Consider the following 26,662-nt stretch of genomic DNA (forward strand, 5'->3'; position numbering starts at 1 on the left):
GCCTTAATACGTATGATTATTAAAGATATTTTGGATAAAAAAATTGTAAGAGGTAAAGTGAATTAAAATCTTATATTTAGGATTTAACTAAATCTGTTATTTAGCTCTTATATATTTATAATCAAAGCTAGTAATTACTACTTCCGATCCTTAATATAAGAGCTAATTGATTGATTTGAGTAAATTAAAAAAATAGTTAAGTTAGTTATTTATAATAAATACTACTCCGTTCCTAATTATAAGAACTTTTTGGCCAAATTGCGCTTTTTAAGAAAATATTTAAAATTAATTAAAAGCAATTAATATGTAACAAATGTAATTTTTTTCCAAATATATCCCTAATAAATGTAAGAGAGTAATAGTAAGATAAATAAAGAGAGAATGTTGTCTTCAATGCAATATATGAAATTTATTAGGGTTAAAATAGGTAACAATGCATTAAATATTTAGACAAACTCAAAGGGGACCTTATAAAAAAAGACAAATCCATTCAAAAAAGAAGATCTTATAATTAGGGACGAAGGGAGTAAGTGTTATCTTTTCTAAAATGTCCTTACTAATCAAATGTAGTGACTAAAAACACTATTATTACAAAAATTATCTTGAAAAAAATAGATAAATATGAGAGATAAAATAGATTGGGATCTTATATTTAGAATTAAAATAAAAGTTAAACAAACTCCTATATTAAATGCAGGAGATAGTATTACCTTTAGGTTAATTGAAACTCATATCCCGACTATGATATCTAAATATTTTTGTTTCAATCTAATATAACTTCTTGAGATTCGTGAAATGCAATAGATTCGTTGAGATTATGAGCAATTTAGCAAGCCTGTTTGCATAACTTTTTTATATGTATTATTTTTATCTGAAAAGTATTAATTAGGTCAGAACACTATGAATCAATTACAAACTAGCTCTTATCTATTAAGGATTGGAGGCAGTATTAACCAACAAATAAAAACAAGATAAACATAAAAATTCTTGATTCTTTGTGACAAGCTAATTTGAGATATATGCATGTCGTTGTCAAGACTGAGAAATATTTGAGAAAGAGGTTTAATAATTAATGGGAGGACATATATGAAGGATGGATGTGAGGTGGTATTGTATTTATGTGTGATATTTTTGTGGAGATATTTGGAGAGTTCAAACACCAAACTCCTTTTTAAATTTCTCTCACTGCCATAACGGTAATGACCAAAAAGAAGAGTTGCATCCATCTCCTTTTCTCACTGCGCCACCCCCACAAACATTACATATATGATAATTGACTATTCATCTTAAAAATCACACGTGTTTTTCCCCCCTCATTCTAGCTTAGGGGTGTTTGGGAAGCTGTAAAAATGTTTCTCAAAAACACTTTTTTGTAAATTGAGACGAATTCCTTTACATATTTACTTCGTATATTATAAAATTACTTTTAAAATCATGATTTCGCTTCCATCCAAACACTCCCCAAGTCCAGTGTTGAGGAAGCCAGTTTTTTAAAATTTGTACAGATTAACTCTTACAATCAAGTATTCTATTATTTCACTGAGGAAGTACAATATATATATATAAATATATATTATTGAGCAGTCATAAATCCTCAGTTTGAAAAACATACACTCCGACCAAGCGGCAATATATACAAGGCAGAATATTCTTAAATTCATATTCAGAACAAATTACAGATACACTTGTCGGAGGAATATATACATATATGAGCAATTCAGCACTGCAATGTTGTGAAAAGAAAAAGAGGAGATTTTTTTTTTTTTTTTCGGATATTTCAAAAGAAATAATGAGCAATATATATATATATATATATATATATGCAATATAATAGAGTTGTAATACATAAAATGAGATTCCTGATGAGGCCTAGGGTTTCGAGACCACTCGTTACACTGAAAGGGATATATGCATAGTGGGGTTCCATACATATCAAATCAGTGTGTGTGTGTGTGTGTGTGTGTGTGTGTACATATAAAAGTCACACCACCCCACCGCCATGGCAATGATCTGAAGCCGCAGGAAGTTTCAAGTTTTAGATAGGGTATGACCCACTGCTTCAGATTCTCTCTCTTTTAGAGAGACATATCAAGTTTGCAAACATGCCTACGATTTACTGCTTCTACACACACACACACACACACACACACACACACTCTTTGTTTTTTTTAATTGATCTTTTTGTTAACTTTCTCATTTACAGAAAAATTAGTCAAGGAGCATAGTTAATTAAATACGTGTTGGCGTGCTAAACGATCTTCGATGTAGAATCCTAGAAGTGGTGATGATCATGAATACATCAAAGAGATCGAGAGAAGATTAAAATGATACCATTTCATCCATCATTTATGTATATCGTTATTCTTTTTAAAAGTATATATATATTAAATTGGATTATAGTTGAAAAGTTGTTTTTTTTTCCTTTTTTATAGACACAAATATCTTTCTATTTGAAGCACTACCGTCACTAAATATATGGGCAACTCTCTTGGGAAGAATTGGAATCTTGGGCACCACTTATTGGAAGGTTGTTAAAGTAGAGTTAATAAAGTTAAGATTTTTCAAAATTATGATAAAATATGTTGGAAGTGACTTGATAATTAAATCATAGGAATATAGTGCAAATAGTGCTGATTATAATTATTGTGATTATGTAAAGAGTCATAAATTTGATTATGGCTCGAATAATAATTAGTGAGTGCACTTAAATCAAAAGTCCAATCTATGTAACCATTATATCCACACGTACATCTAATTACTTGGATTAGCTTTATGCCGACGGTGTGTTAATTACTTAGCTTGGAGTTCCCCTCTTGTCATATCATGATGGTTAGCCAAAAAATATAACTCCCCAAAATTACTTAATTATTACTACATATTATCTTTAATATAAGAACTAAATAATTAATTTGTGAATGTTAAAAAAATTAGTTAAATTAGTTATTTATAATAAATAGGCGTGCTTCTTTCTAAAATAATATTTCTTAATCATGTGTATTACAATGAAAATCTTTCAACATGTGCAATCAACATGAAAATTATTTTTAAAAAAATAAAAAAATAAAGAAGACAAAATGAATTGGAGTCATATTTAAAACTAAATTGAATTTTCAACTAACTCTTATATTTAAACTTGTAGTATTGAATTTGCAATCGCAATCGCATATGCTAGAGACGGAGCTTGTATTAGTTATATATATCCACACTTCTCTAAAGACTACATATACACTACAATCTTTTAAGTCCAGCAATAAGCTTTTTCTTATGAACTTTGCTTTTCTATAAATAATTTATACTACCTTCTGTCCTTAATATAAGATCTTGTTTAAATTTTATTTTGGTCCTAAATATAAGACTCCAATCTATTTTGTCTCTCATATTTATCTATTTTTTCTTAAGGTAGTTTTTCTAATAATAGTAGTTCTAACAAATACACTTGATTAACAAAGATATTTTAGAAAAAACAACATCTATTTATTACAAATAATTAATTTAATTTATTTTTTTAATCTCTTCGAACTAATCAACTAGTTTTTATAATTAAGATTGGAGGTAATATATGTCAGTTTTTGTATTTGGATGAATGTTGACTTTATTAATAAACACATGTTGTTAAACCCTGAGCCTTCATTTTCAACTTCTACTAAATCGCTAGCTAGCTAGTGGCTAGCGTACGTACCTTCGTATGTACTATCTCAACGCCTTTTCCAATTCGTGCCTTTCATTTTTCAATCATCATCTCCTACTTCTGGTTATAAGATATAAATAACTCAACTATTATGTAAATAAAAAAATCAGTTAATATTAGTTACAAATAACTAATATATACCTCTTTATTTATTAAGAGAATGAGTGATGAAAAAAAAAAACAAGTAAAAAAAACATAAAAAAATGCGAAAGAAGATATGAGAGAGGATCTACCAAAATGTAGTTATTAGCCAACAATATGATAATTATTAATATAAAGACTTGCAATCGATAAAGGTAAAAGGGTAACTTGTGAAAAGGATTATTATTCCTATTTTAAAAATTGTATTTTATATAAAGGACTGGAGAGATTATTATATAATACGTTATTATTGGTGATAAACTTAAGGCCATGTTCGGCGTGTAAACCTATAATGTTATGGCTTCTAGCTGATTGCTCAAGCATAACATTTTTCCACACTATCTCTTTTCCTTTGCATAATTAATTAAGTCATTACGGGCACAATTAAATGATGTAAAGTAAACTTGTTCCCTTCCACACAATAATCATTCATGTTTTAATTAACAACATTATAAATAACATGACCACGTCGTAGGATTAAACAAAGGAGCAATATTTAACAAATTAAGACATTTAATTTTTTTAATTGGGATTTGCCTTAGCGGAATTAATTTGGTTATTTAATTAAGGGAGTCATGATATACCCGATGATTTCACATGTGGTCCAATGTAAAGTTTCTTAAACCAAAAGGACTTCATATATGTTTCGTAAAATTTGATTATTAATAAATGTGAAAGAATTAATGTCGAGATGTTAATTATCTTTATTCTAAAAAAATCAGGCATATATTCTCTTGTTCTTATATGAAGTCAGTGCTGAAGAATGATACTTGGGAATCTTTTACAACATGTCCTTTATTTGAATGTCATTATATTGTCGTCATGCGTACTCACATGAAAACAATGTCGAAACTAATTTATATTGACTTTGTTTGTTTCACCAAAAAAATAAATTAACGGAGAAGTATATGTGAGAGCATAAGAAAATATTATGTGAATCCTTAATTTTTCATACAATCGCAAGCCGATTTATATGAATAAGAAATGTTATGTGTACCTTCTAATAAAAAATAACAAAAATGACCAACAAGCTGTTGGTTAAAATGGTAAGTGATCTCACCTCCGTAAAGAGGAGAATACAAATTCGAATCCTGAAAAGGACATATGTTAAAAGGGTTTTAACCTTAACGCTCCTAACCTGACAGAGATTAGTCTTAAGTTTAAAATGGTTTGAGAATACTATGAGTTCTACCACCAAAAAAAAAAACCAAAACAGAAATGACAGTTATTAGTTTGTCCCGTAATTAGATTGATTACTTTATGGAAAATTCAATATTAATAATTCAAAGGGTAAATATTTTGATTGTGAAATGTACGTTTTGCTAGTGGTACCTTGAATACTTTTTTGAAAATATTCATAGATTATTTTTTATAACATTTGGATTGAAATTATATATCCACTTATTTAATTCTTGCAACTAATAAGCTCATAATGCAATAAAAATATTACAAGTTGCTGCACTTTTAAAATTGTGAAACCTATGACATCACTTCTACAGAGCCTGTGAAATTAAATTCAACTCACCTGAATTTTTGTTAAAAAAATTAAAAGATATAAATAAAACAGGCATTAAAAATGTTAAATTATTTTAACCAATTGAATATTTCCTTGATTGTTTGCTGTCAAAATTTTAAATTAAAATAAGATCATATATGTAAGGTAATTAATTTCTTCGCAATTGGGCAAATCACATAAGTGATAAATATAAAATATAGAACACATTTTAAACAACTCCATGATGTAATGGTAACCTTTTGGGTAATAAACGGCAACCACTTTACTAGCCTATATATTGCCCACATCTAATCTGTAAAACAAACAAACACTATACAAACTCCCAATACGTCAAACGTATCGATATTACACACACACACACCCATGCATTACCTTTAGTTCTTAATATAAGAGCTAGTTGACTAATTTGAGTAGATTAAGAAAGTTTGTTAAGTTAGTTTTTTTATAATAAATAAGTATTGTCTTTTTTAGAATTACTTTGCTAACCATTTGTATTAACTAGAACTATCATTTGAGAGAATTTTTAACATATGTAGTTACTATAAAGACAATCTTTAATATATGCAACTACGTACTAGAAAGACAATATTTAACATATGCAACTATTACAATTACAATTTTAAAAAAATAATTAAATATGAGAGACAAAATATATTAAAGAGATATATTTAGGATAAAATTAAAAATCAAACTAGCTTTTATATTAAATACATGAGGTGGCATTACATTTTAGGATATTTGATAAATTCTGTTACCCTTGAAGCTGATCATGGTCAAATTGTATGATCCATAAACCGTGAGCACGTATTATTATATTAGTGGCTTCGGCAATTGCCAAATCAAGAGAATTTTTTAAAAGTAATTTTTTGAATATACAATTAACCAGTAGTAGTAAAATGTAATTAAACGTAAAAAAATGGTATTATGTAATTTAATTTCAAGCAGTTAATTAACTCTCACTCTTCTCAGTCCCCCAAAAAAAAACTCACTCTTCCACGTGTACTTTTATTTTTCTTAGTTATGATATGATTTAAATTTATTTTATCTTATTATAGTAATATATAAAATTGGGAGCAAGACACGAGAAGATCCAAAGTCGTTTCACCCTGCAGCATAAATTTTATTATATATGCATTAAAAATATTATCGTAAAAATATTGTATGAGTGAGCTCTTCCAACATTTATTCCATTAGAAAATGAATGGAATCTTTAGGTGTGCTGACAAAGAGGATAAATTTTTAATTACTCTTAAAGAGGCACAAGTCACAACACACACACACACACACACATATATATATATATATATATAAAATTATTACAAGGGCTGTCTAAATAAAATCAAATAAAATTCATCTAGAAATAAAGCAAGAGAAATTATTAGTTATCGTTATAGAGTGCCATAAATCAATAGTCCCTCTAAAGAAAATTCAGTTTAATAAATTAAAATAGACTCACCTCCTAATAAAAATAAAGCCAAAACTTATATTATTTATTTGTCTATTTTATTATTTGATTACTATCCTAGTATAAGAAATTTCCATACGAAACTTTAAAATGGACTAATTCATGAACAGTACAATTTTATGCAAACTTCACATTATATATATCAATATATATATATATATATTGATGCTGAAAGAGAAGCACATAAGGAATTGTCAATTTATGGATGGAATATTTCGTTGGAAGTAATTAGGTTTTTGCATGGAAAAGAGTACAAACAGCTCGACACTTTTTAAGTATATATGCTAAGTAGCAATATTTGTCTTGGCACAATTTTGATTAGCCACTACTTTGTTATTACGTATATGGATTGAGGCGTGTAGAATTCAAAGTCCACACTAAATCAGATTCTGTCATTTAATTAATCATATTACTGTTGAGGTCTCTGAGTGCGAAACAATCAAAACGGGACTTCCCCTTCTCTCTCTCTCTTACTTCACTCACTCACATTATTACCAATTCATCACAATACTACTTTACATTTTATTTCACCATTAACATATCGATTTTCATTCAGTGTTTGTCACAATGATCAACATCGTGTACTCATCATTGTGATGAAATCTAGACCATCCAAAGCCTAATTTGATTGTCTAGATTTAAAATTTTAATTCAAAATTTTTTAATTATAATTTAATTTCTTTAAGAAGTATCAATTATAATATTATCCTTAATTTAAATTATGCATTTATTAAAATAAAAATGTTTAAAATATTTTTAAAAATTAAATTGAATCTAGATAATCTAAAATCAATTTGCACGGTCTAAATTAAGATGAATATGCTCCCATTAATGTGTGTGTGTGTGTGTAAGTATATGTACATGTGTTTATAAATTGGTAGCTCATGAGTATAACCAAATTATTCATATAATAATTTACGATAGATGTTTTGATGGTAGACGTGGTAGGGACTTTGTGGCTCAATGACACCAAACGCTTATTTTAAGTCTTTTTAAAGTGTGAGTACTTGAGTTCGAACTTTGTGTAAATGATATATTCATGAGTTTGACAGGAAAAAAAAATTGATGCAGATAATTCTTTTTCCAATTTACCAACTTGTTTTTGAATGGATTCTTACCCTAAATGGAGCGAGAGATTATTGGACCGACAAATGTAAAGCTTTCCTAATAACGATAATTTTCTTCATACATAATACACAAACTTGTGATGATTGCTTTTTGACTAGTAGAAATACCAACGAATTTATGTTGAACTCCGTGCATATGGGAACTATATATAGAGAGAGATATATATATTATTAAGTGATTGCATTGGACGAGAAATACGTAAAAAGAAGATTTGTGGGAGAGATTAAAGGGAGCTAGCAAGGGAAATAGAGGGAGGCCGGGGTGGATGGAGGGATGAGGATGGAAATGAGGAAAAGAGAGAGGGGTGTCTTGTTGTTGGCAACAAGATACGAAATAAGAGAAGGAGAGATAAGGCGTTTGGCTACTTGGTGGCCCCCAACCCCTAAACCCATCACCTTCCATTCTGCTATGCTCACAGCAGCTACCTAGCCTGTTCAGCAGTACAGCGACATTATTAACCCCTTTTAATCTTCGCTCTTCTCTTCTCCATCTTTACTACTTCCTTAATTAACTTCTCTGATCACACAGAGAGAGAGACACTGATACATATATATACATATATATATAGATGACACACACACACACACACACACGGGCTGAGAGCTAGCTAGCAAGCTAGTATAGGTGGACAAGTATATGCTGAGTATTATTAATTATGTACATGACATCAAATGATTGAGGAATAAGAAACGAGAGGGATAAATTTTATGCACAACAAAACAATAGCCAGAGAGAAGACAGGATAAGTAGGAATACATACATACTTATTACTTGCACCCAGCCATTTTCTTTTCCTCTCTCTCTCTCTCGCTCTCTCTCTATAATTCCTTTCCGGATTGTAGCTGTCTCCTAATTTGATTCTTTTATGCCTGCTGTTTTCTGGGTTTTATAATCTCATCAGAAAAAGCTTTTCTTCTAAGAGACAAACAGATCTGGGATAGAGGCGCACAAAAAAATAAACCCCAACAAATACATACTTCATCAGGTTGCTATATTAGCTTGTTCTTTCTTCTGCCTATTAATTTCTCTTTCCTTTCTCTCACAAGAGTTTTTTTTTAATTAAATTTTTCCTTACAGATTCGCTTGACTTTTCCCAAGAACATGTCTGCTGCTTCCTCGTCTTCACCGTTCTTCGGAATCACAGAAGAAAACCCAATTCAGATGACACAACAGCAGCACCAACATCATCAATCCTCCACGGCTGCTTCCTCGACTGCTCCAAACACAGCAGTGCCTCAGAAGAAAAGAAGGAATCAACCTGGAACACCAAGCAAGTACCTCTATATATATGTTTTTATACATATATACTTATATCAATTCCCATCGCATAAAACACATCTGATCGATAAAACTCTTATTTGATTCATCCCGAGCTTCAATTCTATCTCATAACCTTGGCCCTTAGCTTCAGTGATTGGAAAATTAGACCTGGACTCATCTGCAATTAATTTATCTCAACACCTTTTTCTGGTTTCAGCATCTTTTCAAGTGGTTGAGTTCTTCAGTTCTTGAGCACATGGATACAGTAGTACAGGAATCTGTCTAACTTTTTGTGGTTTGTCATCTTGTGTGAGAACGCACAGATCCAGATGCGGAGGTGATAGCTCTATCTCCCAAGACATTAATGGCGACAAACAGGTTCATATGTGAGGTATGCAACAAAGGGTTCCAAAGAGAGCAGAACCTACAACTCCACAGAAGAGGACACAACCTACCATGGAAGCTGAAGCAGAAGACTAACAAAGAGCCAAAGAGAAAGGTTTATCTGTGTCCAGAGCCCACATGCGTCCACCATGACCCTTCAAGAGCCCTGGGTGACCTCACTGGCATTAAGAAGCACTATTCTCGCAAACATGGCGAGAAGAAATGGAAGTGCGAGAAGTGTTCCAAGAAATACGCTGTTCAATCTGATTGGAAAGCACATTCCAAGACTTGTGGTACCAGAGAATACAGATGCGACTGTGGCACTCTCTTCTCCAGGTAATTGATTAATTAATCACTTTCAGCTTCATCTATATGCTTTTGCTGATTGTTATATATGCAAATCTATATATATGCATGCTTAGCTAGCTTTTTCTTCGGCTCAGAGAGCTGACAATTTGTTTCTGGGGAACTTGAGGGTTTCTTGGGGTTTCTAAGACTCGCATCTATAATTAGACGAGTTAGAAAGAGTAGTGTGAAAGATATAACTTGTGTAAATTAAATCTCTATTAATATTAGTCCTTGTTTCAAACCTGTTTTTGTTTTAAATGGGTCAACATATTATTAAGCTTTAGTAACATACAATTAATGGGACAATCGATACTGCTTAATTATAATCAACAAAATGAGAAATGTGGCTATAAAACGTTTGCATGAGATCCTTTTCAAAAGAAGCATTAATTAAGTTTATGATTGAAATGCAGCATTTTGTTATACTACATATATATGTCGTTTATATCTCGTTAATTATTTGTTCATTGCGAGCTTAATGTGATCGAGGAGGACCATTTTGAAATATATTTAATCTTCAAAGATCACAATGTATTGTCTAGTGACCAAAATCATGATTTTGATTAAAGTAAAATGTTAAGAGAGTAAAGAAAGTGAACGAGCTTAAAAAAAAACTTTAATTTGGACTACACAATAATATGGGTTCCTAGAATTTTTTGAATGAAAAGTGACTTATTATGAGTTAGTCTTGGCTAGTTGTCGAATCAATTTAGACACATTATTCTGAATTTGTTATTTGATTAAAACTATATAAAAAGATTATTTGTTCTGGACAAATCTAATTAACTGAGCAGTCAAATATATGACTCAAAAGTATGGTCAGGAGATGAGGAGGGAATGATATCAATATTGCATCAGAAGACTGCTCGCACGTGAGTGCTGCACTGTAAAAAACTAGGATTCAAAAAACAAATTAAAATGTGTGTTGGTTTGAGAGGGAAAAAACAAGGAAAAGTTAAAAACTTTGGTCCTTGGGAACATCGCCCTTCACCCTTATTCCCATTCACGTGTAGTTATAAGCAACAATGCAAGGGACAGACACAGAGATACCAGGTTTTGTTCTCTTATGAGTTGGCTATTTGTATTTAGTTTCAATTGTATTCAGGTACTTTCTGGCCATGGGACCTAGCTATACAAAGATTAATGGGAGAAGAAAAATATATATATTATTAAACAAATTCATCTTCCAGATTTCCATGTATGTGAATGATATTTTAATTCTCCAAACTATATCTAGTCTCTGTGTTTTCTCACTTGTTTTCCGAGAATTTAGCGATTCTTTGCTGGTACGATTGTGCTGAAACAATGCTCATCATGGAAATTTAATTAGAGGACAAGACATGTGAGATAGTTTTCATTTATTGAGGTCGGTCCCATGTCCAGGCATATCGGTATTGACTTTCATCAAATATGCAAATGATTTTCATCTTTTCATTGATTTAAAAAGATGCCCCAAAGTGGAAGTTCTCGTTGGAATTATTGGATTTATATAGATTTTGGTATAATCTCCTGGGCCCTCCTCCTCTGCCTCTAGTTTAATTTTTCTTTATCTCAATTATATATGGTTCGCTTTGAAAACATTTAGTTTTAATTCCCTTACATTAATTGCTTATTTCTATTTGTGTTATACAATCTATTTGTTTCTCCTTTGAACACATTTCCATTTACGACTTATATATGAAAAAGTATTGTTAAACCAACAATTCATGCGTAAATACATCTTCCATTAGAATTAAAATTAGAATGCTCATCTTATTGTTGATAGGTACGTAGCCAAAAAATTACAACACGATACCATTTTTCTCCAATTGTCAATTTCAATTAGCTGCATAAATAATCATTACATTTGTTATTTTATATGTTTTCTTTGATTATTTCTCTCAATCTCCAGAGAAGCAAAGCTTTCTCTGAACACCAGACACAAATTGGGAAACATTATTTAAGGAAAATTAGATTCCTAAGCTATTATTTTCGTTCATATTTTTCTAGTGTAGAACAATGTACATACTCGTCGATGTGTATTTTCTTTTATTTCTAATAATGCATAAGTAATTGTGTGTGTGTATTAATTCATGTCTACGTATTCTAAGTACATATATGTCACATATCTGCATGTGTACGTGAGATTTTGATACAATATATATACACGTGGCATGTTAATTATATATTTTGATTTGTTAATCAAAACTTAGTAACATAAAATTGTCTCCATAACGTTTTGTTGCAGACGTGACAGTTTTATCACTCACAGAGCCTTCTGTGATGCCCTAGCTCAGGAGAGTGCGAGGAACCCTGCAAGCTTAAACCCTATAGGCACTCATCTTTATGGGACAAACCACCACATGAGCTTAGGCCTATCTCATCATCAGCAAGTTGCTGGTTCCTCAATGTCCCATCATCATCTTCATCATCAAAACCTCCACGCTGCTGCTGCTTCTGCAACAAACCCTAATAATACCGGTATCTTGCGTCTAGGCAATGCCAATGCAGCAAAATTTGAGCCCACCGGCTTAATCTCACCCTCCTCATCAAACCCATCAATGCCCAATAATTCCTCAGCTTTTTTCACCACAGATCCGATCCCTAACCAAGGATTTCAGCAGCAAGCAGCATTCTCGTCTTCCGGCAAGGCTTCCTCTATACATGGCCTCATGCAGCTTCCTGATCTTCAAGGAAACCCTAGTAATAACAACAGTTCGTCGAATCCTTTTAATCTAGGGTTCTTCCCTAATAACAGTATGATCACTGGTCAGTTCAATAACCCTATTGGTGATCATCATCACCATGTCGGGTCAGCTGGTTTAGCTTCCTCAGTGCTCTTTAGCAACTCAATCCAACACGACGACGTTTCTCCAGCGGCGGCTCATATGTCTGCGACTGCATTGCTTCAGAAAGCTGCTCAAATGGGCTCGACCACAACAACGTCAAATAATAGTTCTTCCTCGTTACTTCGAGGAATGGGTGGTTCAACAACCAATAATAATAATGGTGCTAAATCGGATAATCTTGTCACTTTTGGAAGTGACGGTACAGCAGAAAACGACCACCACCACCACCACCACCATCTTCGAGGGTTGATGAACTCTCTTGCTAATGGGAATCCTTCCATATTCGGAAATGTGCAAGCAGGGAACGATCAGGCTAATAGTCTGCAACAGAATCTGGGTGTGAGCTTTGGAGGTTCTGATAAATTAACGTTAGACTTTTTAGGTGTCGGAGGAATGGTGAGAAACATGAATGGTGGGTTTTCACAGAGAGAACCTCAACAACATGGAAGCATGAACATGAGTTCTTTGGAACCAGCAGCTGGACAGGCAAGCCAAAGTTTCAGAAGCACGACGCTGCAATGATCGAGGAAATATAAATTAGGAGAAGAAATTAATATCAAACATGTGAATCGGACTAGTTTCAGATGCCAAAGCTAACTTGGCTAAACCTTCGTTTTTTCTTTCTTTTCTGGAGTAAAATATACAATTCGGTACTCCTTGAAGAATATATCTCCTTGATTATTGAATTAGTTCCTCAAATTGATAATCATGGTAAATATACCATTTGGTCCAGTTGATGGACTAAAGTGTACGTAACCAATGCATTAGGAGGTATATATCTTTTCAGGAACCAAATTGCGTGTGTATCTACTTTTCTTCTTTTCTTTTGTTAGTTGGAAATCTGTGTTGAATATTAGGGTTTCATGCCTCCAACTTTCAATCCTCCTATTCTCTTTAACCTTCACTCACTTTAATTTCTCTCAGGATATAAACGTTCACTATGTAAACATTATTGCACCTATACTTTTCGTGTAATATATGCTCCAAAACAAAAACAGTTCAAGATATATATAGATAATCTTGATGAGATATATATATGTGGAGAGAAATAGATGACATTAATTAGTTTATACCACAAAATCATGATTGTAATATATATTTTATGCTTTTGTTAATGACATAATTAATGGGAACATTTGTATGATGGAGTAGTGCTTATTCAAAATACATTTATATATTTTGCATCTTTTTTCCCTATGTTACTTTTGTTAAATGTACATATACATGTCCATGTATATTTTGAAATTTTAAAAATTATGATATAATTAACTATATCTTCTAGGCTAGTAATCAATTACTGTTACATTGAAGTCACGTCTAGGGTATATATGGAGCAAATCAAAGACATGGAAATGAAAACATGTGGCAAAGTCAAATTTGTCTCACTATTTTCACCGAACGAGGAAGTTGCCGCTCTCTTTCGGAGAATCTTCACATGTTGACTACATTCCAATGGAAAAGACAAAGGCTGATTTTGTTCTAATTTCTTTATATATAAATTCTCATTATAATTCACTATATATATATTGACTTCCAAATAAAGCGACTTGCTATGAAATTAATTATCTTATATGTTGCCTGTTGGCTATACCTAATCCCTTATATTTTGATACAAAAGGAATTTTTATATCTAATCACTCTATCACTAATACAACAACTTCATAAAATATGCACACTTTCAGGTACTGTGTTGGCATGTTTTCATAATTTAATGTTAACGATTAATTTTTAAAGCTTTGGTTATACACATTTTCGCTTACAAGTTTTACATATGGCTAAACCCAGTTCAACTGCTCCGCCTCACTTTATTATTCAATTCTTTTGCTTAAACGAACAGTGTTAAATTAACTCCTGTTCGTATATATTACTCCTCTGTATAGGACCTAATTCTTAAGTTAATTTTGCTCCTAAATATAAGACTTATTTTTCATAAATATCAATTTTTCTTAAATTACTTCTATAGATACTCCCTCAACCATAATCAAGTAAGTGAGGGAGGATATTAAAAAAGATTATTATAGTATTTTAAGAAAAATATGTCATATTTCTTATAATTAACTAACTTACCTAACTTTCTTAATCTAATTAAATTAGTTAAATATGTCTTATATTAAAGATTGGAAGAGTATATATTTACATGTATCTATGGAAGTTCCCTTGGGCAAACGCACAGGTTTGCAAAAAGGTAATCAAATTTGAACTTTTAATAAATAAATTTTTTTAAAAAAGTTATCCTAAAAACAACAGTAATCTATTACAAACATGACATTTGTCTTAGAGAAAAGGCCCTTGCATTGCCTGAAGGATATCACAAAGTTAGCTCTAGAAGGCCCTTGTATTAAATTTCAATTAATTCTAGATGCTTATTAGACTGAGTTTGAAGTAAGTTGTATTCTAGTTAAAGTGGAAAGGATTTGTTTTCTTCACCAAGGATACAAACAGTACAAAGTACAAACAATATTCAGATGAGTATTTTGCTAGAAAGAAAAAAAGTATAAATTGTATGGTATAAATTACCCACAAAAAAAAAAGGATTCCCCTGCGGGACAGTAGTGATAATTAATTGTTAATTATTTAAAATAAAATATATCCGTTGATGAATTGGTATAAACAATTTTTTTAAAAATAATAACATTATTTTCTCACTGAAAAATTGATAGAAATCAAATTCAAGCATTGGTTCTGAAAGACCGGTTTACAATAGTTAACATGTCTGTGTGAAACTGGTAGATAACATGGAGTTCAAAGAGGAATTAATGGCGGCGTGTTAGGTTTAGATCAAACGTCATTCAGTATCATTAAAGTTTTGAAAAGTGATAAGCCTGCAACAGTAAAAAGGTTGACTGTAATGTTCGTTACGGTAATTATTCGAAGAAGGAAAAAAAGGCAAAAAAAAAAAAAAAAAAAAACAGTGTGACAGTTTTTGTCGTAGGTGGTGTCTTTTGTTTCCTGCTATGGAATCATCAGTCCGTGAGTGAGCATCAGCCTCAGTACTGACTCATGTTTTTGTCTTTATGATTCATTGCCTTATTCCTTCGTTCCTTTTCTTTCTTTCTTTCTTTCTTTAAGCTTTCTTTTAATTCCCAGTGGCCAATTCTATTTATATAATTCGCTTTCAAATTGCAATAATGAGACCATAACCCTTGAATGACAGATTTAGTAGCTGTAAGTTGTGAATTTATTGAGACTTGATCATTGCTAATTCATAGCAGTCAAATTATTAGGACTACTTGGCTACTCTAGTATAAAGGATAAGTTTTTATGTAATATTATTTAATATTTAATATTTAATATTTAATATTTAAACTCATTGATTGCTGACTGGCTTGCTATTTGCTAAGGCTACTCTTGAGAAGGTGTGTCCTTCGGTTGGGTTTTTTGCCCACCATCTCTTTTGTTGAATCTGCTGAGTAGGGATGTTAATAATAGTATCCTGGCATAAAGCAGAACGTCTAGGAGTTGGCTAAGTTGGTGTCTTAGTTTATGGTGCTTTTCGTTTTTTCTTTTTGTTTTCATCTTTTGATTTTATCAGACTTTGTTTGGTGGTATTTTATTTCATTGATAGTTGGCTTTTCCGACCAAGGAAAAAAAAAAAAAAACTTCTTTAAAACCTTGATGAACTCTGAAAATGTAGACATTACAGGTATATAATACTCATTTTATCCTTCAAACTTACTTTTTCCCCTCACAACATTCTGTGCATCAAATTAATTACTATAGAGAATCGAAGGTCAAAAATTTTGCAGCTTCACTATGATTAGCCGAGGCATTTTTTTGACAGAAGCAAGAAAATTATGTACTCCAACCATAAGAAGCAAAGGAGTTCATCTAATTCAATTGTCAACACTGTATAAACTGAGACAACATTTACAAGGCAAGATAATCTCACACTGATATGATGTTATAAGAATGTATTTTCTCATTGGCTGTCTCAGCATCAGTAATAAGTATATATCCATTCATACAACAAAGCAAGAATCATATGAGCAAATCACTCTTCAAATCCTGTTGCATTGTTCTGATTACAGTAGAGACCTGCTCAGCATTAGTCTATCCTCATTGGAACACGCTGCTAGCTAGTACTACCTTGGCAGTTTCTACACCTGGGTAGCAACCAGAAACAACCATTTCTTCAAATATTTCTAAGCTCTTACCATAGAGTTTCTTTCTATAGTAAGCTCCAATTTGAGATGTCCAAGTCACCGCATTAGGCCTTAAATCCTTGCCAGGAAGAGACTGGAACATTGGTAGAGTCGTATGTGCTGATATCATCATGTGATCTTTTCTCTATCACTGACAGTACTTCCTCCATCTTTTCATGTTGGACTAGCCTTCCATACAAGTTTAGCATATTGTTGAGAACATAAGTATCTAGTTTCAGACCAGATTTATGCATTTGGTTAAGAATGTCCTGGCATTTACCCACGGTGCCTGTTTTGGAATAGACAGATAAAAAAGCCATGTGGGACTTCATTGTTGGTGTCTTTCCTACTTTCTTCATCTCTTCAAAGACAGCTTCTGCTTCCACATTTCATATTTAGAAGTGAAATTATAAAATCATTTCGTAAGGAGAATTAGTTTATGGCAAGACAACAAAGTTTGTTGTTCCAATTCTTCCTAATCAAAGTCAGTCCAGTTTAGACGAAACAAAGGTAAAGTCTCTGTTTTCAAACAAGTAAAAGAAAGAATTAAAAAAAGAAATGAATATTTGTTTTGTTTTCGGAGAGAAGTAAAAGTACACTTTCATTTTACCCACCTCGGGGGAAAAGTATACTTCCAGAGACATCCTCTGAAGTTTCAGAGCTGTAAAAGCAAGGAAGGCTGGCCAAAACTTCTTTAGCCAATTGAAGGCTCCCATATCTTGTACAAGTTTGATAAGTAAGATACAACTTAGGAATTCCACAGTTACAACCCACTCTTGATGACCACCATCTGTAACCATGCAAAATTGGAAAAGGTTTAAAGGATTTTTCTTTCTTCTCTCACTTGCAATTGCTCAATTTTATATTCACAAGTTATAGTCAAAGGATGCAGAGCTTGCACAATGCATAAGATAGTTAGTAGTCCATTTATTATATAAACAAAGCAAGTTGATAAATTTACCCTCTTGAAGACCTGCTCTCCCACAGGCGTCTACTATGATATTATATGAAGTTTGATCCGGTTCACATCCCATGTGCTGTATTAATGAAAAAATTTCTGCAGCCCCATATGGATAAGCTGCACGACTGTTGCGATATGTCAGGATTTTCTTCAGGAGATGGAAGCATAATATTTTATAATATAAATTACTACAATAAGTAATAACTATAACTATAATTTCTATTGTGAAATGCATTGCACCAGTAATTACATGGCACATGCATTCACTCTATCAGGCCAGTTATTGTTATTACTTAATAATGGAAAGATAATGGAAACCAAAACAGAGAACTAGAAATTTATATAAAATAAAATATACTGGGAAGTATTCACGAATAGAAAATCAGTAGGTTCCAAACTTCAGTCCATGAATTACTTACTAAAGTTATGGTTACTAACTTATTAAGTAACTTTGTTTTGTTTCAAAAGTCAGACCAGCCTGAACCAACCAGATGCCATAATACACATTCCAAACAGCCATGACACTCTGAGAAAAAGGATGGGTTCTTATCTGAGATGGACATGCCCACCAGCCATGGCACAATATACAACTATTCATCACAGGGCACAAACACAACAGGCTCAATTTTCTCCCATGGGGTCATTTGTGTATATAGATCATAAAATGGGAAGGGGGATTACTTGACTAGAAGTATACCAATTCCACAGAAAAAAGATCCAAGGTTCAAAATACGGAAAGCTGAGATTAATATGCCTGACTGCTTAAATTCCGTGAATAACAATAGAGGAGAGTCTTGCTAGTCTTTGACACTGTAAAGGTTATTTCGGAGGATGCATAAGGAATCTACACAACCAATTAAACATGGCTGAGTTATTCAGGAATGAATTCACTTTGCATGACCTGAACATGGAGATATGTCTGTAGCCCAATATCCCTCCTTACACAATATCGGCAGCAAATCAATGAGCTTGCAACTTAAACATGGATTTGCTACACTGGTGCAGCCAACCTCAAGTGAATTGTCTTGAAGAATAAGCCCTATCATAAATGCACACTGTGAAGTCCAACATGTCAAGGCCCAATCACAAAATTATGGATCATGCCAGCACACCATGGGGCCTGTTTATAGTTTCTAAAATCTTGTATTAGGGCTACATGTATGGTTTTCCTTTTTCCTTGTATTGCCGATGCACTGCCACATTTGCCTTTATAATGGATGTACAGTATTCTAATTTAATGCAATGAATCTCGTATATTTCAGAATGAATACCGTAAATTTTAGCATTGATTCTTTCGTGATCCCTTTACCTTTTAAAATTGTGGGGAGAAAGAGGATTTACAAGTTATTACTAGCACTGAATAATGCATTTGAGAATGTAAGTGGGAGTTATAGGAATAAGGTCACTATCTTCCCTCAAATAAGGTTTTTCCCGAGATAAGGTGTGAGAAAAGTAGGACAAAGCTGCTTTTGGGAGAATCAAACAACGAAATCATAACTGACACCTCTGCACTCTACTCATGGACCACAAATTCATATGAATGTGGGCTATAGATGTTTTCATAGACCATTAGATCATTTGGAAATCTTGTTGCTGGCATGCTCGTAAGAGTGACCATTTAAAAAATATTAAACAAATTCGGATATACCTAACTGCCTTGCCTTCCTGTATAAGTTTATCATCTTGGTATATGTTTCAGTAGTTGGCTTGCAGCCATCCCTTCTCATCCTCTAGAAAATCTTTTCAGCTTTTTGGGAATTTTGGCCTTTCATTAGCCCATGAATATATGCATTGAGTACAACTGCACCTGAATTGTTCAGTGTAAAAAAATAATTGGCCAACTTCAAAGACTAAATGTGCTTTCGTAAATATCTAATGTTACATATGGAAGTGTGCATCACAAGTTCTCTTGGAATATTTAGTCATGTGCTGTGAAGTAAACTAAGAGAACATGCTGAGTCTGACCGCAGAAGCTTGTTAGTTTTTCTGTTCTACATGGGACTTCCCCCAGTACATTAAATTTCTTTGCTAATGTTTAAAACCTTAAACACGGAAGCTCATCAAACTTATAAATAAATTAAAAAAACAAAAGTTTAAGAAGGAAGAACAAATGCAAAACCGTCACTGTTCTTATACTGGCAAACGAAAAAAGAATAGTGCACAGCAACAACCAATTTAAGTCATGCATGGATTCGGACAGAATGAGATGAACGGAATATGACATATTTCACAGAAATCAAAAGATTGACATAGAACAACCTACCAGCATAATTAGCTTCTATTATACTTAAATGCAACTTAATAATCACTTTATGGGGCAAGGGGCCTCTAATCTCCCACTCTCCCAAATGTTGTCTCCCCCCCCCCCTTCACCATTAGATTCTATATAAAATATAAAATGAGTGACATTTTGCTATCTTATAGACAAAAAATGGTGTAGTTTTGAATTTTTTATGATTTTTTCGAAAAGATAAATAAAACATGCCCTGTTTATCAATACAGAAGTTGTCTTGCTTGAACTTCTTCAAGAGGGCCACCATTGGAATCATGCGTCTTCCAGTCAGTGTGCACTCACAATTTAACCTGCAAAACAGCATAAAGCAATTTCAGCCTCAAACTGCCAAAGCAACTGTGTGAAGTTAAAGCATTTGCAGATTCACCGGCAATGGTATTATTACTGCAACAAATGAAGGCTGTACGTATTGTTGAAATAACAAATTTTCTTCTAAGATTGTCGTGCCCATTTCTGGTAACTTATGAAATGGCTGTACGTTCAGAGAGTATTAAGTAGTAAACAGTACGTTGATTATTTTTCCTCATTATCGAATACAACTGATGCAATTTTTTTTAATCTTTATAATATATGAATTTTTCTTTTTCAAGATGAATTTTGAAAAATAATATTTTATTTAGGAATTAAAGTGGGCCTTATACTATACAATGTGAGAATATATAAATCTAGTCTTCCTATCTTTATATAATACTATATCTGATCCTAAGTATAAAAACTAGTTAACTAATTTAAATAGATTAAAGAAATAAGTTAAATTAGTTATTTGTAATAAATAGATATTATTTTTTCTAAAATATCCTGTTAATCAAGTTTGGTGGCTAAAACTACCAAGGATTATCTTAGGGGGAAAAATAGATAAATATGAGAGACAAAGTGAATTGAAGTCTTATATAAATATCAAAATAAAAGTTAAATGATACTCCTCCGGTCCTTATTATAAGACCCAATTTGACTTTTTATTTGGTCCTAATTATAAGACCCAATCTATTTTGTCTCTTATATTTATGCATTTTTTTCCAAGATAATCTTCTAATAATGATAGTTTTAGCCAATATACTTAATTAGCAAGGATATTTTAGGAATGACAACACTTATTTATTATAAATAACCAACTTAACTTACTTCCTTAATCTCCTCAAATAAGTCAATTGGGTCTTATAATTAGGACCGGAGGAGTACCTTATATTAAGAAGAGATAGTACTAACATGTGTGCATGTATATAATCGGAGTAGCTGGCCTTAACTGACATCAAACACCTCGTATTGATTTAAACAAGAAGCTGCAAATTAACAAATTCGGAATCGCGTAATTAGAGCTGTAATTGTTTTTTCCCTCTCTTTTTCCCAGGATTCAAGGATTTTCAGTTCACCGTTGGTGGAAATTGTTTTATGTGTTTTTGTTTTAGAAAAAATTACAAATAAAGACTCCCTAATATATAAATTTGTAATTTGGGATTCTAAATTTGAATAATAGCAAATAAGGACCCAGTCCTACTTTTATAAATATAAAATCATGGTGAAATGTCCATGCCTCTCAGCCAAATGGCAAGTTGACTATGGAAAATGACAAGTTCACTTTAGCTAATAACAATTTCAATAGATCAAATTACAACTTAGTTGAGAGTATGCTAAATGACGAGTTGACTATAGGAAATAACAAGCTCACTTTAGTGAATGATAATTTCAGTAGACCAAATCACAATTTGGCTGAGAGGTATTTTAGATATTTCACCCATATTTCATATTTGTAAAAGTGAGATTTGATTCTTATTTGCTATTTTCTAAATTTAGATTCTCAAATCATAATTTTGTATATTAAGGGGTTTTTATTTGTAATTTTTTCTTTGTTTTATAGGATTTGGGTCTGTACAGTTAATGAGCACTTTATTTATTTATTTTTGCCGATATGAGTACATTTAAATCTAGTTTTTTTTCAAAAAAAAAAATCTTGTCTTATTATCCAAAGGATTTTTTTTTGGTTACATCCAAAGGATTGTATTTAAATATAGCTTGTTATCTTTTATTATTTTTCAAGTAAACTATGATTATAATTTGACATCCGATCTAATGCGTTGGCCAAAAAAAAAACCAATTTGATCTAGTGATCATTTTTCGCTACATTTATTGAAAAATAATAATATGACGGTGATTTATTAATAAATTTGGGGCTGCACCTTCATGGCTTTAGCTTGTAACTTGTTGAAGAACCCTAAACCTTTCTTTCTTCCTGGTACCACAAACTCGCAGAAGGTGGTTTCTTCTCTCTAGAGTTAAAGAAACAACCATGAGGCCGATTTTGATGAAGGGCCATGAGAGGCCATTGACGTTTCTCAAGTACAACAGAGATGGAGATCTTCTCTTCTCTTGTGCGAAGGATCACAACCCCACCGTCTGGTTCGCCGACAACGGTGAACGCTTGGGCACTTATCGTGGACACAACGGCGCTGTTTGGTGCTGCGATGTATCAAGCAAGTTCCTTTATTTCCCTCTTCTTCTCTGATATTTTGCATTGGCTATTGACGAAATCCTTTTAGAGTTAATAGTGGATTTTATTAACAATGTCTATCGCTATTTAGGGGATTCAATGCGACTTATAACGGGCAGTGCGGATCAGACGGCGAAGCTATGGGATGTTCAAACTGGGCAGCAGTTGTTCACGTTCAATTTTGATTCTCCTGCTAGGTCTGTGGATTTCGCTGTGGCCGACAAGCTCGCTGTCATCACAACTGATCCCTTCATGGAATTGCCTTCTGCAATTCATGTCAAACGCATTGCTAGAGACAACAGTGACCGTAAAGCCCAATCTTTATGTTCCTTGCTTTTATGGTTTGATTCCTTTTCATTGTTGCATCCAAGTATCTGTAGTTTAGGGGTGTATCTCTTAAGTGACAAAAACCTTACTTTTGAGCGTTTACCAATGGGGGGCAAGTCTCCTCGTCTAGTTCTTTCAAGTATACGTGTAAAGAAGCAAACGAGCTTATTCTGTTTGTTGGACACGTATGGTTGATGGTTGTGGGGAAGATTCCGTCCCTATTTGAGCATTATGTTTTATTATCCGTATTTTTTAATGTAGTTCAAGTGACGCATGATGTTTCCTTATTGAGCTATTATTATAGATAAGAAATGGATTCTTCGTATAGGCTGTTTAGGCACCCTGTATAGCACATCCACAGCAGTTGCCTGCAGACCATCCATAGCTATTTAAGAGTTGAGAGATGTCAATGTTATCTTGCTCGTTGCCCTGCCCTCCTGTTGCATGCAAACATTTGAAAATATGCACATTCAAAGTATTGTGAACTTTGTATACAGCTAATTCTCATGCTACCGTTGGTAACAATTGATGACCCATTTTTCAGAAACTGGCGAATCTATACTTGTCATTAAAGGTCCTCAGGGAAGAATAAATAGAGCCATCTGGGGTCCACTAAACAAAACCATTATTAGTGGTGGAGAAGATGCAGTGATCCGTTTATGGGATTCTGAGGTTAGTGACCTTCATATTTATATTGTCATTTGGTGATATTGCTATCATTAAATCATAGGTAGGGTGTGAACGCCGGATTGAATACTGTTGAATCTTGTAGTTTGATGTTATTTTCCTTCTCTGTTTTATGAGGATACCTGCTACCAAAGATCTTGCAGTGTTTCTGTTCAATGACTCTGCTTCTCTCATCAACCTGTGTCTTGCATGATTTGGCAGACGGGAAAGCTACTTAAGGAGGTGGACAAGGAATCTGGCCACAAGAAGACAATAACATCTCTTGCAAAATCTGCTGATGGTTCCCATTTCTTGACTGGATCCCTTGATAAATCAGCTAAGGTATTAAAATATTCATTCCTTATGTCTTTCTGTTATTGGTAGTTTTTTTAATTCACATTTGTACGAAGAACTTGGAATCATATTTTTAATTGTTCTTTTCTCCTCTGTTCGCATGTCTTAGCTTTGGGATGCCAGATCATTGTCTCTTATCAAGACATATGTAACAGAGCGCCCAGTCAATGCAGTGGCCATGTCACCTCTTCTTGATCATGTATGTATTTATCTTATTTTAAATTTGATGCTTGTTATGTTATTTTCATGTTTTTTGTAATATTGTTTCTGGTATATCTCGCCGAAGGATTAAAGTTTGGGTTTGATGTTACGGCATTGAGCTGGTAATGGATATTATTAATTTTTTATTTCACGGTGTCAACTTATACCCCAGAAATTACCATTTTCTTGTAGTATGTTGCTATTGATTGTGACCTAACAAATACATGGTCTTCTAAATGAGTTGACAATGTTAGATGAAAATGATCCAGCTGCTTTAAGCCCCTTTTCAATGTCTTTACTTGAATGATGCATTTGTTCAGTTTGTCTATGGTTTTCTGAAGGTCATGTAATGTGTTTTCTAGGTGGTGCTTGGAGGTGGTCAGGACGCATCAGCTGTTACCACTACTGATCATCGTGCCGGAAAATTTGAAGCCAAGTTTTTTGATAAGGTTAATTTATTTGCCCCTTTTTTCTTACTTGGATTTATCTTGATGATGTGTCGTGTACATATTGTTCTGCTTGTATGTCTCATATTTTTTGTCCTCGATTTAGATTCTTCAAGAAGAAATTGGTGGTGTGAAGGGGCATTTTGGACCAATTAATGCACTTGCTTTTAACCCTGATGGCAGGAGGTATATCCCTTGCTCTCTCCCCCCCCCCTCTCGTGTAATAGTGGTTATTTTTTGTTATTGTAAAGTCTGCTGATTAAACTTTCTTTACTAAGTTATCTTTTCAATGGCTGAGATTATTAACCTTTTGCTACATGATGAACCTCATTGTAGACAAATATTCTTTAAAATGGCAAGATTTGGAAATAGGCTGTGCAATGTTTATATCCGATATGTTATTATGTTGACATTTCAACATTTGTTAGCGAAGACGAAAAGTTAGATTGTCTAATTATTCAGTGGGGGAAAAAAATGACCATGTGCATAAAATGTGCAACCTCAAATAGAGATATAAATGGGGTCATTGTTGGTAAATAAAATTCCTGACTGTATATGAACCATTCTCATAGATTAACTTGGTCTATGTGTAGTTTTTTGGTGCTGAACTGACAATGGTTCCAAGAAACTTAGTTATGATTTCATATCCTATTTTGTGTTCCATTTAATCTATTGGGTTACTACTCTCCTTTCCTTTCTGACTGTCTTAGAGTATACAATTGCACAATGTTATAATATGAGTTACTGTTGAACTGTGTCTTTAATATGTGCTGACTTCAAGATCATTCTCTCATTGCAGCTTTTCAAGTGGAGGTGAAGATGGTTATGTAAGGTTGCATCATTTTGACCCAGATTACTTCAATGTTAAAATTTAGGCCTTGAGAGTGTTCTTTTGTATTAGATATGGGATCAGAGAGGAATTTAACTTGTAATTTCTCGCACTTCATGTAATCCCCAACGTGATTATAAAAGCTGCTATGGGGCTTTGAGGCTGTTTGTGCTAGAGTTTTATGCATTAAATTATTTCTTTACGTTTGTTGTAAAATTCATCAATTTTGAGAAGTCTTGCGGGGTTTTATGCTACTTTAGAATAGAAGGAAAGAGAGAACAAATGAGTACATTGTTCATTAATGATAATAAATATATAATAGATGTTATATTTCGATTCATGTGTAAGGGGAGGTTTACTTTTTTCCCCAACGAATATGGAGGGTAAATTATATTTTTATCTGAGCTGGTCAACTGGTCATACCAGTTTTGAGGAAATTAACCTGCTCACCAGAGTAGGGCCTGCTTTATGTGTTGTATAAACATTTTTCAGTTAAATTTTGTATGATTGGGCTAATGAATAAAAAATGGGATAAGTGTTATTTTTGTCTCAGAAGTTTTCGTAAAGAGCACTGCTGTTAGGAAGTTTTTTTCAGAGCAGTATCATTCTGGAAATTGTAAATAGCAATGTCACCTTATGTTGACAGATCCTAACGGTCAAATGTTTAATGGACCAATTAGTGTTGAGGTGGCTCTGCATGTAGGATGTTATGCTACATATTATGCCATGTCATTGTCACTCTTATGCTATGTTTGGATGGAGAGAAAATAAGGGAGGAAGGAAAACTAGGAAGGAAAATAGGGGGAGAAGTGGTTTTTTCCTGAGGGAAGAAAAGTGGGAGGAAAGAAAAGTTGGGAAGACAATAAAGAAGGTTCTATATCCCATTTTCCTCCTAACTTTTCTCTATATATATGAAGAGAAAATAAGACAAAAACATATTTTTTCTATCTACCCTTACACATGTTTTTTTTAGCAAAATACTCTTCCGGTCCTTAATATAAAGCTTATTTAACTAATTTGATTAAATTAAGGAAATTAGGTAAGTTAGTTAATTATAAATGTGACACGTTTTTTCTAAAACACCATAATCATCTTTCTTAATACCCCTTCTGCCTCTTCTACTTGATTATGGTTGAGGGAGTATTCATAGGGGTAATTTAGAGAAAATTGATAAATATGAGAAATGGGTCTTATATTTAA

At 32.8% G+C, this 26,662-nt stretch overlaps 2 protein-coding genes across 3 annotated transcripts; both read left to right on the forward strand.

The window, feature by feature from the left end:
* Positions 1-8,567: 8,567 nt before the first annotated feature.
* Positions 8,568-13,631, forward strand: LOC114747218 (protein indeterminate-domain 4, chloroplastic-like). 2 transcript variants are annotated; one of them, XM_028935510.1, is made up of 4 exons: positions 8,568-8,684; positions 9,016-9,208; positions 9,522-9,918; positions 12,158-13,631. In XM_028935510.1, the coding sequence occupies exons 2-4, from the start codon at positions 9,040-9,042 to the stop codon at positions 13,278-13,280; spliced, it is 1,689 nt and encodes a 562-aa protein (XP_028791343.1). In that variant the 5' UTR covers positions 8,568-8,684; positions 9,016-9,039; the 3' UTR covers positions 13,281-13,631. The 2 variants fall into 2 exon arrangements, with proteins under 2 accessions (XP_028791343.1, XP_028791342.1); XM_028935509.1 differs by lacking the exon at positions 8,568-8,684 and adding an exon at positions 8,704-8,923.
* Positions 13,632-22,358: 8,727 nt separating this feature from the next.
* LOC114747217 (eukaryotic translation initiation factor 3 subunit I) lies at positions 22,359-25,795 on the forward strand. Its single transcript, XM_028935508.1, has 8 exons — positions 22,359-22,622; positions 22,731-22,946; positions 23,511-23,638; positions 23,855-23,974; positions 24,096-24,185; positions 24,550-24,636; positions 24,740-24,819; positions 25,433-25,795. Exons 1-8 carry the CDS (start codon positions 22,439-22,441, stop codon positions 25,506-25,508), a joined length of 981 nt encoding a protein of 326 aa, XP_028791341.1. The 5' UTR covers positions 22,359-22,438; the 3' UTR covers positions 25,509-25,795.
* Positions 25,796-26,662: the final 867 nt, after the last annotated feature.

This window comes from Neltuma alba, unplaced genomic scaffold (genome assembly GCF_004799145.2).
Source record: "Neltuma alba isolate B1F8T4 unplaced genomic scaffold, ASM479914v2 tig00005255_pilon, whole genome shotgun sequence".
NCBI classification, from domain to species: Eukaryota; Viridiplantae; Streptophyta; class Magnoliopsida; order Fabales; family Fabaceae; genus Neltuma; species Neltuma alba.

Bases quoted from the DNA above. Each gene is read 5' to 3' on its own strand.
- LOC114747218 (XM_028935510.1), top strand. From the start codon at position 9,040: ATGTCTGCTGCTTCCTCGTCTTCACCGTTCTTCGGAATCACAGAAGAA. The intron at 9,209-9,521 runs GCAAGTACCTCT...GAGAACGCACAG, and splicing joins GAATCAACCTGGAACACCAA to ATCCAGATGCGGAGGTGATA. The intron at 9,919-12,157 runs GTAATTGATTAA...GTTTTGTTGCAG, and splicing joins TGTGGCACTCTCTTCTCCAG to ACGTGACAGTTTTATCACTC.
- LOC114747217 (XM_028935508.1), top strand. From the start codon at position 22,439: ATGAGGCCGATTTTGATGAAGGGCCATGAGAGGCCATTGACGTTTCTC. The intron at 23,639-23,854 runs GTTAGTGACCTT...ATGATTTGGCAG, and splicing joins TCCGTTTATGGGATTCTGAG to ACGGGAAAGCTACTTAAGGA. The intron at 24,637-24,739 runs GTTAATTTATTT...TCCTCGATTTAG, and splicing joins AAGCCAAGTTTTTTGATAAG to ATTCTTCAAGAAGAAATTGG.